General features: G+C 42.5%; 1 protein-coding gene across 1 annotated transcript in view; it reads right to left on the bottom strand.

Annotated features, from left to right (window-relative positions):
* Positions 1-13,085, bottom strand: part of SVEP1 (sushi, von Willebrand factor type A, EGF and pentraxin domain containing 1) — a gene marked incomplete at both ends in the record, with an annotated part of 137,495 nt that overhangs the window by 82,078 nt on the left and 42,332 nt on the right. The window contains 4 exons of the mRNA XM_082012906.1: positions 82-279; positions 4,209-4,388; positions 10,085-10,264; positions 10,511-10,669. Of these exons, the coding sequence (XP_081869032.1) occupies positions 82-279; positions 4,209-4,388; positions 10,085-10,264; positions 10,511-10,669 (717 nt within the window). The remainder of the gene's footprint in view (positions 1-81; positions 280-4,208; positions 4,389-10,084; positions 10,265-10,510; positions 10,670-13,085) is intronic.

Here is a 13,085-nt window from a genome sequence, read left to right as displayed (position 1 = left end):
GTCCTCACTCAATTACTTGCTGTGTGCTTCCCTTCAGTCCTGCACACGTGTACACAGAAATGATTTTGTGCTGGTCTCTACCTTTACACTGAGCCTCCTGGATGTTTGCACTCCATCTCCCAAATGAAATGCACCTTAGTTCTTCTCTAGCTCCAGACAAGATGAATCCTTGGGGACAGCTCAGCTGGCACACAGTCCCAGAAACGGCAGGCTGCAGCCCACATCTGGGAGGGAGAATTGTTACACCTGATGGTTTCTGGAGGATGGGGCAACGCATTTCTACAAGAGACCAGTAGGACATGTCTTTTAAGTGACGTACACAAAGTATACATTCAAAAAAATCTGCAAATAAAGTTATATGGCAACTCAGAGGGAACACAAAATATACAGAATTTTTATGAGTCTTGTATCTGTTGCCTTCTATAGATTTTACACTATCTCTTGAAATAAGAAGGAGAGAAGAAAAAGGACACCTGGCCACGAGCTCACTGTAGGTTAGGAACATGGCATGCAATGTTGCCTACCACATTTCAAACCGAATGAAATTGGTCTTGGTCTTGCCTGTGTTCAAACTCAGATGCAAAGACCTGGGGTGACCATAAGTGGCAGCTGATGGTTGCTTAAAGGCTTAAAATGGAAGTTTTGAACTATTTTATTACTAGAATTCACTGCAAATTATAAAGACTATTTGCATCAAAGTCTAAACTTCCAAAAACCACAATGTGAGTAACCAGGTTCAATCGTCACAAAAGCTGTGTTTCATTTTTGAGCTGTTGTTTTCACCTTGTGAGCCAAGGAATGTTATTTTTACTTCAAACATGGAGGTGTTAAACAGGGCAAAAAGGGGTATCCCACAAATGCAGTTCTCTAGACTTTCAGTTGTTTCTTATTACAGATAATAGACAAACACAAAGAAAACCGCTTAATTATTTATAGCCAATGAGAAGACTTGTAACTCCTTAGCTAGCCAGTGAGGAAACCAGACAGGACTTCACACAAGGGGCACACAAAGAACAACACAACCCAGCTACAGAAGAGAAAGCTCTGTTTATCTCTTAGCAATGGTTTAATGACACAGAAGTGATTCACATTCAGAATGCTTCACATCCCTTTCCTCTTGTCTCCCAAAATATGCAGTTCTTCTGCATGAATCAAAATTTAAAGAGTCTAAGCGTTCTAAGTACTTCTTGCACTTTAAACTCTCAATACTGAAATTCTGTTTAAAGTCCAAGCAATTAATAACTGCATCATTTCAACAGGATGCAAAGATCACAAGTGTTAACACATTTGTTCACTTCAGGCAGACACTGCTGACTATGCAATGTAGAACAGCTCCATCAGAAAAAAAAACCCCTAAGGTTTGGTTGCTCACCACAGGAAGGTAAGTGACAAATAGCAAAAAGATCAGAAATTGGAAAAAATGATGTTTGAAAAGACAAGCTAAAAGCATTAAAATGCATACTACTAAGGGAACAAGTAGAGGAAAGGCTGTGAAAGGTGTAAGCAAAAAAACTAGAAAACTGCAGCTCTTTGGGAAGCAGTAACAGCCCTCCTGGTTGAGACGCTTCCAACAATACTAGAAAAATCCTAGTAGAGCTCAATCATGAAATATCTGACAAACCTTCAGGATAACCTTTGGTATATCTAGGTGTCTTCTAAGCGGGACAGGTTTTTAGCAGGGGGGAAAAAAAAAGTAATAGTGTTGTTTAGCTTTTTTCAATTGTGCTCAATTCCAGAATTTGATCAAGCTGACCCATGAAGTCTGGACTCCTGAGGAGCAGAGTGATATCCATGATATTAGTCATATGGATAGGGATTTAACAGAGAGCAAAAAAGTACTTCTACAGAGAGACAAGAATCTGCTTGCGTCTGCAACTGGCTGTGATGAACCATAACACTGTATTATAATTCTTAACATCAAGAGAAACTTCAGTATTGTAATAAAAGAAAAGATTACCAAGCAAATCATGCCTCTTTCCTTCAATCCCTTTGCAAACACAATGTTTAAGGGAAAGAATTGGCCAACTGCAAGTGGAAGTGTGGAGTAGTAATTCTTTCAACACTAGGTGGCATCAACACCCTGGATGCCATCTGTATTTTTACCTTTTTTCACTAAAGCTGGAACAAAACAAGGAGAACAGTATCTTGCAAAATTCGTTAATTTTAACGTGCTAGATATTAATCTTTCACCAACGGGGAAGGAAACACAGGAACATCGCTGTGGAATTTTTTTTTTCAAATTGGACAAATGACAAAGCTTCCCTTTTCAGCAGATATTTTGCTTTAAGCCATCTATAATATAAGTAACCTACGCAAAAGTAACTCATTGCTAACAGTATCTTTCATGAAAAACTTCAAAATTTAAAACATATGTAACAGCCAAACTTGCATAAACTTCCAGTCTCTTGGAAAAAGATGCATATGACAACAGACCTCACAGAAGTGACTGTAAACAACCCAGGCTATGTTATGGTACAGTGTCAATAATGGTTACAGCTCGTTGTTGTACAGTCTCAGTGAGCTAACTTTTAAATATGGTGAACTTTGTGCTGATGGGCATCCAAACTGAAAAGCGTTCATAAAAAGAGCTAGGAGAGTACCCCGAGGTCCAAGAAATCTGTTTCAAGGTAAGAAACTGAACGTGATTCCACTTTGTTTTCTAACAGAAGGGTAGGAAATGAATAAATCATCAATTAGTGATGCCTAAATACAGCAGGATTTCTGGTATCTTTTATGCAGCAGATGACAAATAATAGTTAGGAGCTGTTCTGACTAAAAATAAACAGAGAATACCTCCATGATAATGATGAACATTCACAAAATGAGTACAAAGGGTAGTTTTTGAGGAGGATATGATAATTAGTCTTCTGATGTGCATCCTTCCCTGAATAAAACTCCACACATCTGTATTGAACAAGAGTCTCAGCAAGCTTGTTCTAAACACCGGTCACAAGAAGAAACAGCAGAGACATTTTCCAGCTAACACTCTTCCTTCTGTGACAATCAGAGGTAATTTTTATACTAGATTTTCAGACTCAGCAAAAATAAGCTATTGCCATGAGTAATCCAGGAATGGAAGCAATATTGCATGGTGCGAAGACATCTTCTGATACAGAGTAGAGCTGGATTTTAATAATCAAAATGCTAAGCTAGGAAGGATGAATTCATCTGATGAATACAGTTAATCTTCCAATTATAATCTTCCAACAGGATTTCAGGGTCCCTTCCTTTTGAAGTTAATTGAAGTTTTTCCACTGACTCCAACAGAAGAAAGATTAGGATCTCTTAACAAATTCTCTTGATAAATTAGTACTTGTGGATTATTTTCATCATTTTAGAGAACACATCTACAGTTATAAGTTTATTCTTGTCTCACACAAAGTCCACATTTTTAAGCCTGCAATAAAACAGTAAAAAATAGTCACAGATTCGAGCCAAGTCATCTTACCGGCATCACATTTACTGGACCCAGGTTACATATACTTCACCGTGACTTTCGTCAGCACTGGATCAGCATCTGAATTGCTGGACTTTTTTTTTTTTGCAGTCTACCCTTGGAAGTGTTTCAACTGTATTTCTTCCTCTTACCTTTCTAAGTTAATTTAATACCTGTCACTAGTCCTAAATGGGTACTTCTGAAATGTACAATCCGTTACTTCTGGAACAGCAGTATATGCTTACCTATCCCTGCACTGCTGGTGTGACCTCTGAATCCTGCCTTAGAGGTGCTTGGTCCCCAACTTGCCTAAACTCTTACTTCCTGCTGGGAGTTCCACAAAAGTGACAACTGTCACACCTCTACTCAGCACTCACAGTGCCTGGCTACCATACCTTAGTCCTTAGGTCATATTCAGCTTTAAGATGGTAACTCAAATGCCTGCTTGTTCACATTAATCCGTGGTATAGACGTACAGCTTGCAGGTTTCCTACAACGCAGTGTGTGACAGTGTCTTAACACTCACCAGATGCAACAACCTTTCGGTTATCAGCTGTCTGTGCTGACACACAGGTTGTTCTTTCTCCATTTACAAATTCATTTGCCCCTCCCCAACTTTTAAGACCTGTATAAAACATTCATAGCCAAATCCTCATTCCTATCTTAGCTTCACCAGGTACCAAAATAGGGAGAGTTTCTCACTCGTGACAGCATGTCAGGAAAGGCTGCACTCTGACATGAACAGACGGACAGAGTACGAAAAGATACCTACCCACACACTTTGGCTCCGTCGAATCCCACTGTGAGGTTCCCTGGCAGGTGAGTTTGGCATTTCCTTCTATTTCATAGCCCTCATTGCAGGTCACAAAACATACTGTCTTATAGGAGATATCAGCCGTTGAACAATTTATGTGTCCGTTTTCAGGAGCCTGAAGTTTAGGACATGTTCGAACTGCAAAGGGAAAAATACACCAGTTCACTGAGAATCAGCGGAGTTACACTAGTTTGCCCAGGTTTTCAGGGGTGGGACAGGTAGGGGCTTGTACACTAGTTACACTAGTTTGTACAAATCTAGGGAATAGGGCTGGAACAGGGCTGATTTTCTTCAAAGGCTTGATGCCTTCCTCTTCTTGAAACAGTCTTACATTGCATGTATGAGGGTGTGCACACACTTCCAAGCTCACCCAGTTCTGCTAGAGGTCCAGGTGAGCAAACTAACTGTGCTCAGAAATGTTCCTAGCCATTGCAGGCACCTGGCACACAGCGCGTGGCCTGTGCTAGTAAAGTCTATCAACCTTCAAAACAGGACAGCTGCAGGCAAATGGAATCCTGTGGAAAAGCGTGCGTCTCTGGAAGTTTCTAATCCCCCAGCCATGCCTGAGAGTATTTTGGGGGATTTCCAACTGGCAGTCTGGTACGGGCTGAGCACACACCAGGGAAGAGGCTAAGAACTTATGAACAGGGCAGATGACAGTGCCCCGGTGCCCAGGAACGTTCTCAGGCGCTCTGGAGCATACTGATGTAGACACAGACATGTGTAAGCCTCTACAAATCCGAACAGCAGACACTCATCCCGGTGGGAAAGAGAGAGGAACAAAGGAATACAAGGCATTCATAGACAACAGGACCATAAGAGATGAAAAGGAACAAATTGGGCTGTTGCTGAGACAAAAGAGACCCTTTCAGGTGCAGGGCTCCCCATGGAGGCAGTCCCGGATGCTCAGCACAGAGGCCTTTCTCCTGCCATGTCTCACAAACACTGCAAGCAGCGTGATGCCAAGGTGAACGCAGTCCTGTGCAGGATGTGTATCCAGGAAGGAAAGTGGGGCATGGAGCGTGATCCTTAGATTGTCTTACGGTTTTGACACTGAATCCTTATGCTGCAATTTAACACAAAGCTACACTGTAATTAAGACTGATCCCAAAACAGCTGAATGATAGTAATCAGAAAAAAGTAGTAGCACTGGTATGGCCTGGGTTTATGGTCTTTGTTTCAGTGTCATAAGCTCAAGCTTTTCTACTAAGACCTGTTCCTGCACTGCCTCCAGCTCTCCTCCTCTTCAGACAGTACCTTGCACTTCTGCATTTGTCCCCTTGCTCCCCTCTGGACAATACTCTGGGCTACATACACAGTACCGGACCTTAGAATAGGCTAAGCTGTACATACCTTCTGTCTGGCCATGACTATGTGAAGATGATACATGTATGACAACCAGGTGATAGCAAGCCCAAATGCGTAAAAGCCTGCTGTGGTCCCAGTGCACCTTTTCCTTCAATAATCCATGCTTCTCTTCAATAACCGGCTACTGATTTTCCAAAACCAGTGGAAAACTCATACGGCTGAAAACCCTGCTCTCAGCTGAAGCTGGCAGATACTGCTCAGTATGTTCAATAGTAATTAGGGGGAGAAAAACACACAAGGGCACACAAGTGTGACTGCTCAAAAATATAATCAAGAAGACTGCAGTTCCCTAAACTGTTCTCCCTGGATTGTTTTCCATACCCTCTGCCGACTTTGCTGGCAGGAGGGCAAGCTCTGGTGATGGGTGGCTTCAGAGACTGGGACAACTTCTCCACTGTCATTTGGAATGCTGATTTTACCAACTAACCCATCCATGCTGCTGCCAGGTAGGAGACAAACCATGAGCTCCTCTCTAAACACACTTGAGAGTAAGCCAACCTGTCAACTTTCTTGCCTTTTCCTAGTGGCTGTTTACTTTGCACACTGATGAGACAGGACACGCCTAGGAGTGGACACATGGACTGAACACATCACTATACACCTTCAAACTAATAAATGGGCAGATACCCTGAGTGCTCCTTCAAATGAGAGCCAGCTGCATAATTACAAGCCCCTCAAAGCCACAAAAAACACATGTTAAATAATGTATTTTCTGAAAACAGATACAGAAGCACCTGAGCAGAAAAAAAAGTCTGCAGCAAAATCTATGTATATTGGAAAGGAAAGAAAGGGGGGAGGGGAGGGGAGAAGGAAAGGAAGAAGGAAGGGAAGAGGGAAGGGAAGAGGGGAAGGGAAGGGAAGGGAAGGGGGAAGGGAAGGGGAAAGGGAAGGGGGGAAGGGAAGGGAAGAGGGAAGGGAAGGGGAAGGAAGGGAAGGGAAGGGAAGGGGGAAGGGAAGGGAAGAGGGAAGGGAAGGGGAAGGAAGGGAAGGGAAGGGGGAAGGGAAGGGAAGGGGGAAGGGAAGGGAAGGGGAAGGAAGGGAAGGGGAAGGAAGGGAAGGGAAGGGAAGGGGGAAGGGAAGGGAAGGGGAAAGAAGGGAAGGGAAGGGAAGGGAAGGGAAGGGAAGGGAAGGGAAGGGAAGGGAAGGGAAGGGAAGGGAAGGGAAGGGAAGGGAAGGGAAGGGAAGGGAAGGGGAAAGAAGGGAAGGGAAGGGAAGGGAAGGGAAGGGAAGGGAAGGGAAGGGGGAAGGGAAGGGAAGAGGGAAGGGAAGGGGAAGGAAGGGAAGGGAAGGGGGAAGGGAAGGGAAGGGGGAAGGGAAGGGAAGGGGAAGGAAGGGAAGGGGAAGGAAGGGAAGGGAAGGGAAGGGGGAAGGGAAGGGAAGGGGAAAGAAGGGAAGGGAAGGGAAGGGAAGGGAAGGGAAGGGAAGGGAAGGGAAGGGAAGGGAAGGGAAGGGAAGGGAAGGGAAGGGAAGGGAAGGGAAGGGAAGGGAAGGGAAGGGAAGGGAAGGGAAGGGAAGGGAAGGGAAGGGAAGGGAAGGGAAGGGAAGGGGAAAGAAGGGAAGGGAAGGGAAGGGAAGGGAAGGGAAGGGAAGGGAAGGGAAGGGAAGGGAAGGGAAGGGAAGGGAAGGGAAGGGAAGGGAAGGGAAGGGAAGGGGAAAGAAGGGAAGGGAAGGGAAGGGAAGGGAAGGGAAGGGAAGGGAAGGGAAGGGAAGGGAAGGGAAGGGAAGGGAAGGGAAGGGAAGGGAAGGGAAGGGAAGGGAAGGGAAGGGAAGGGAAGGGGAGCCATTCAGATGCACCTGATATATCTTTGCATTACCATTGTCTCACATTTATTCCCTGAAAGTACTATTCCTCTTGTGACTGCATATACACAGGCATCCTCTAGGAAGTGCATTTAAGAGCATAAAAAAATTCTTGAAACCTCCATCTTGCAAGAGGCACTCTGAGCTTCAGAGCAACTTCCTGATACGCTATACCTTAGCTGTAGCACAGTGAGTAAGAAAGACATTTTTACAGCTGAATCACACATCGTTATACAGAAGAGAATAGGCTTTCTCTTTTAAAGTTTCTGTGGAAGCCTTTAATATCCAATCTGTGGTAAAAGGAAGCAAATGCTATCAAACTGCATTATTGAGGAAGCCTGAATAAATTAAGAGCACTGAGGAGGCTCTCAGCAGTGTTAATGTGCCTGCAGAGAAGGCACCCCGTTTCACTACTCGTAAATCTAGCCACCTCTTCTGGAATGACTGCATGGCTAAAGTGCTCCTGCCTCCTCGGCATTTCAATGTTCATGCTTACTCAGTGTCTCAGTGTGGCTCTGGCACAAACCTGTAACTAACCCCATTTTATCCTGGTTATAATTCCATGCATTAATCACAAAACCGTCCTCTTGTCAATAAGGCATTTTCCATGACCAAGAAATATTTCCCTAAAGCCAGTGAAAACAACAGTATCTTCTGCTTGCTCTGGGTTTTCTCCTAATACATTTTTCTGGATTAAATACACACTTTGTAGTTGGTTTTTTCATGGGTCACTGTTAATTGCATGACATGACTGCATTAATCACTTTCCAATAGCACAGCAGATTTTAGCTAGCAGAACAACTGAGGAGTGTTTAATGTCAAAATCCAAAGCAGTGCCAAGGGATTTTCCTTCACTCTCCCTTCCTAATTTATGTGATAAAATACTCCTGGGATTAACAAGACAGCTATAAACTGTGCCTTTGATCTTGCTCCCTTTCATAGTCGGAGTGAATTGAGACTAGCTGATCTAGCACATGTAAAGGTAGGATTTTTTTTTTTTTTTAATTGGAAGTCTTCAATATGATGGAGAATGGCACAAGAAAAGCAAAAATATATCCTTTCAATGCTTCAAAGGATATTAACTCAACATCAAGACAACATCTCAAGGCAGACTTTTTTCTTCCCCAACCTTCCAGATGAATTCCCCTTAAAGGAAGATCACGCACCGACACCCAATAGATGAATATTTTTAAATGCTCAGGAAAGTTTTCCAAGTACTAGAATCTTCCACTTCTCTATAAAAGATGAAGGACACTTTCTTTGCAGCTGACTGTAGCTTTCCCACATTTTTTGCACTGGAGGCTACCGTGTGACAGAAGATTTGACAGGCACGTGCTCTTTCACAGTATCCCAGTCTACCTGAAGTAGCATACATCTTCAGTCTACGTTTTGACTACTGGAAAGTCAACAGCTCTAAGTCTACCTTCTCAAGATACCCTCATGGCACTGGCCAGCAATTTATTTGCTACTGGAAGCTTCTCCTTCCTTCTGCCTGTCACTGGAAGCTATAAAAGATGACTAAGTTTTCCAGGATTACCTGAGGAAGAGTCCTGCAATGTGAGCACAAATGAACTGTTATATAAGAATGCCCCAAGGAACTGATCTCTAGTTCAGATCCCTCCTTTCAGAACCATGACTTGCTGTTTCTTTAAGGGCTGCAGTGTTTGCTGTAGTGGCATAAATGTAGAGGCATAAATGCCTCCAAGGATCTATCCTGCCTCTTTCCCTGAACTCAAAGCCAGGGCAACAGTTACAGAAGGAGCTGATGACTTCTTATTTACTAGCTTCCAGTGCAGCATACTAATGTCAAGTGCATTCAACTCAAGCTAAACATGTTGAACAACCTGTGGCTGTTGAGGAGATTGAGGGCTGCTACCTGTTTTTTCAGGCCCTCCTTGTAAGACATACCAGACAGGACTACATGGGGATGCAACTCCCTTCTAAATCATCAAGAACCCAACATCAGGCAGACACAAGTGATAAAAAAGCAAAACTGTGTTCATATGTACTTGTAAGGGCTCCAAAAAATGTTTTTCAGGATGTTCTCTTCCACGTCTCTTTCCTTTCAAACCTTCTGCTTATTTCTTTTCCAGCTGACATTCTCTTACAGTGAGCTTCTAGGACACTGCTAGTTGTTCCCTAGTGAAACTCCACTCAAAATTCTTCTGAAGACTATGCTCAAGGCCCAAGCTTTCCTATTTTTCATAAGAAGGAACCATAAGAAAGCAAAATGGAATTCTTCCATGGTTAATGTTTCCCAGCAGCAATGCCTGTCTATGCCACGTGGATTCTAAAACACCCACGTGGCCAGATCTTGTTATATATTTGACTACTTTGTAGGGTCACTGGATTTACATAATGTAGGTACGAAATTCATAGAAATTACGTGGAGAGAGGTTTAAGGCAGGAGAGTGTAGATTCACTTGCCAAAGACTGTCTGCCTAGTAAATATGGCTCTGCATTTTCTATTGTAGATGTCCTTCTTCCATTTTAGCACGGAGGGAAATGGAATGATTGGAGAGGGTGTTTACCCTTGGAACATTCTGTCACCCAAAAGCTAACAGGGTCAGATTTGCATGCCCAACTATATAGACAGCTGAGAAGACCACTGCTAACAACAAACTAATCCAACAGAAAAAGACTTTTTGAACACACAACGTCCATACCTCTGCAAGTAGCCTCTGATCCAGACCATTGGCCATTTGGCTGACAAAGCCGGATGCTGCTTCCCATGAGATCAAATCCTGCTTTGCATCGGATCCCGCAGGCGGCATTAAAGTAATTGTTGCAGACATTCTGGACAAAGTAACCGTTTTCAGGGGGCTTCAGTTCAGGGCAGTGAACAACTAAATAATTAAACAACCACAACAGAGTTATGATGCTAACTGGAATGGAATAGGCTACTGAAGAAAAACAATTTTTTTCATTTCCAACTTGACTTGCATCTTGATACTTTTGTTGTTTTGGAATGACACAGAAAATCTTGTATGCAATTTGACATGTCCTTTGCAGTGCAAACACAAATAACAAAATTGTCCCAGCACTGCATTGTGTGTTCCAGGGGTATTCTGTTCTTGGATGGAAACACTTACCTTCACAGGTTTGTCCCACAGCACGATAGCCCTCCCGGCATGTACAATCCTCAGTGGAGGTACTTCCCGGTGGAGAAGTATGATTCTCATCGGGACATGAGGTACAAGTGCTGATTCCACCTGGTGAACCTTCAGGCTTGTATGTTCCTGGTGGACAGGCTGTTGAGCAAAAGAAAACATGACAGGAACGAGTTCAGGATATCCACCTTTCACAGCTAGCAAAATTTTTTAGGTATGTTACTTTGTTTTTTTTTACATTATTTTTTCTACCTCATACATCCAGTGTCATTTAGGGCAGGAGCATTGTCCACTAAAAGTGCTATAGAGTTCTTACAGGGGTGAACTAAAGACCACCAAACTTTGAGGAGGTCTCTCCAGTGATTGTCTGGGGACTGATATTAAGTCCATGATTAATCTTCTTGAAAAGAAACACATTCCCAGAAGACACACCAGGATTTTACTGATCAAATCTGTGCTGATCTCATGAAGTCATTCTTGAATTGAGAGGTGTAAAAAAATTAGTTGAGAAAAAATCCTTGCCATTCAAAACTACACCAAAGTTTAATGCATACCGATTCTTAGGAACAAGCTAACACAAGCTAGCAAAAACCCCTGCCCGTGATTTACACATTATGATTATATATGATCTCCACGCTGTACTTGCTAAAATGTATGAACCACAATGAAGCAATTAATCAAAGCAACTGCTCCCTGAAACTTTTGCACTCCTTTATATCCCATTTAATATTTTTAACTGTGCATCTACATGCACAAGCCTTAAAGAGATTCAGGAGATGTCTTCAGAGGCAGGGAAAATGCATAGGGAAAAGGCACTTCTCACCTGAGAGCTTCAGATTGCTTGGATAAGTCTGAGTCTTATCTCTCTCTGCTTTGAATTCTATTCTTCAGGAAACCACCATAACTATTTATTTCACAAGGATGAAGTGAGAAACAGAGGAGTGACTAATCAACAGGTGCTGATAAAGTGAAGTGTTGATTGATCAGATTACTACTTGAAATTGCACTTGAAGACACTAGTGCTGAAAAACATACCTCCTGATGTAAAGTTCAGGAAATACGTAATACTAACACTGCAACCCAGCCAAAAAAGCTCTCAATTCATTAATTTCACTGTTTAGAAATTTTCCTAACGGCCACACTTTCCCTTGCAGACTGGAAGTCAGCCTCTCATTTCCACCCCTCAGTACAGCCACTCTGTACCATCTGATGCAGCTGTGGATGTATAAAGAACAGTACGACCATAAACACCCTCCAAGTGCCTTCCTCCTTACACAGTCAGGTGTGCTCTGCTTCTGGAGCAAACCTCTGCTATTGAGGTATATTTTCTGGAGTTCAGAGATTCTGGCAGTATCAGTCTTTCCTTTGGTAGATAGTGGACCAGCTCTGTTTGTTCTGTGAATTAGGTGCTAGGAATCTCTGACTTTTGTCTTATTAATGAAAACAACTTCCTGCTTTCCAGGCAAATGGAAAAAACCCCAAACAAAAAATAAAACCAAAAGAAATCACAGCCTCCTCTTTCCTCACCTGTCATGGGAGAACTGACTTTCATAAATCAAATTTTATGGATGATACCTTAAAAAATTAACCCATACGAACAGTTAGCACTTTCCAGAAGGAGCACAGTCTTTTGAATAGCTTCTAGAGAGAATATTTTCATTTCCTTTTCATAAAAAATTGCCGTTCTATTCTGAAGAAATCTAGCTAGCAGAAGCTAGCTAGCAGTTAAGAGGTGATTTTGAGTGCTGTAAATCAGCTTCACAAATCTGTATTTATGCTTGAAAATGCCTAAGCAGCAAAGGATGTAAGTACAAATCAAAGCATTCCAGGAAGAAAAAAGGGCTGAAAAATCCAATCAGAATTAGAGCTGGGAATTTTTCATTTTTATTTTGGGACTTTCAGACAAGCATTTGCAAAAAAAAATCCCTTTCCTATAGTTCACCTGCTCTTCCCATCCAAGACATTCCTCTTGTTACTGCTTCTTTCCTCTCTTCTGTGCAGAAATCCCCTCCTTGGACATTAGGTCTCTCTGAAATATTCTCTCATGCTTCAGATGATCACCTCCAAAGTGGCTAAGTATCAGAAGCATTACTCTTAAATCCCTGAAATACTTCCCTCTGGCACTCTGTGGAAGTCTCTGTGCATCCTTGTTAAAACTAATTGGTATCCAGCACGAAGTGATAAAGGATCCTGTATCCCAAAGGATACAGGAAAGAGTGCAAGTTAAGCATCAGAGGGCATCTGCTGTACGACCAAGCTGTCATCCATGTGCCAGCGGAAATAAATTAGTCTCTTCTGTTCTATGCATGCCAAATAAAGTGACATCTAAAAGTGTTTCATTCAAAAAAACAACAAAACATCAAAAACCCAGCCAAACTTCTGTCTTTCTTGCAACCTCACCTTAGATGAAGAAGCAGCGGCTCTTTTCTGTTTCTGTTTTGAGAACTATGGGACAAAAATAATCACCCATTCTATGACGTGGGCATTTTTAACAACAAAACCCAGTAATTTGCTTAGGGCTTTGAATCAGTCTGGCTCTGACAAAAATGGTTCATTC

This window comes from Phaethon aethereus (genome assembly GCF_964289735.1).
Source record: "Phaethon aethereus genome assembly, chromosome: Z".
Classification (NCBI taxonomy): Eukaryota; Metazoa; Chordata; class Aves; order Phaethontiformes; family Phaethontidae; genus Phaethon; species Phaethon aethereus.
This window is presented reverse-complemented; position numbering and strand designations above follow the sequence as displayed.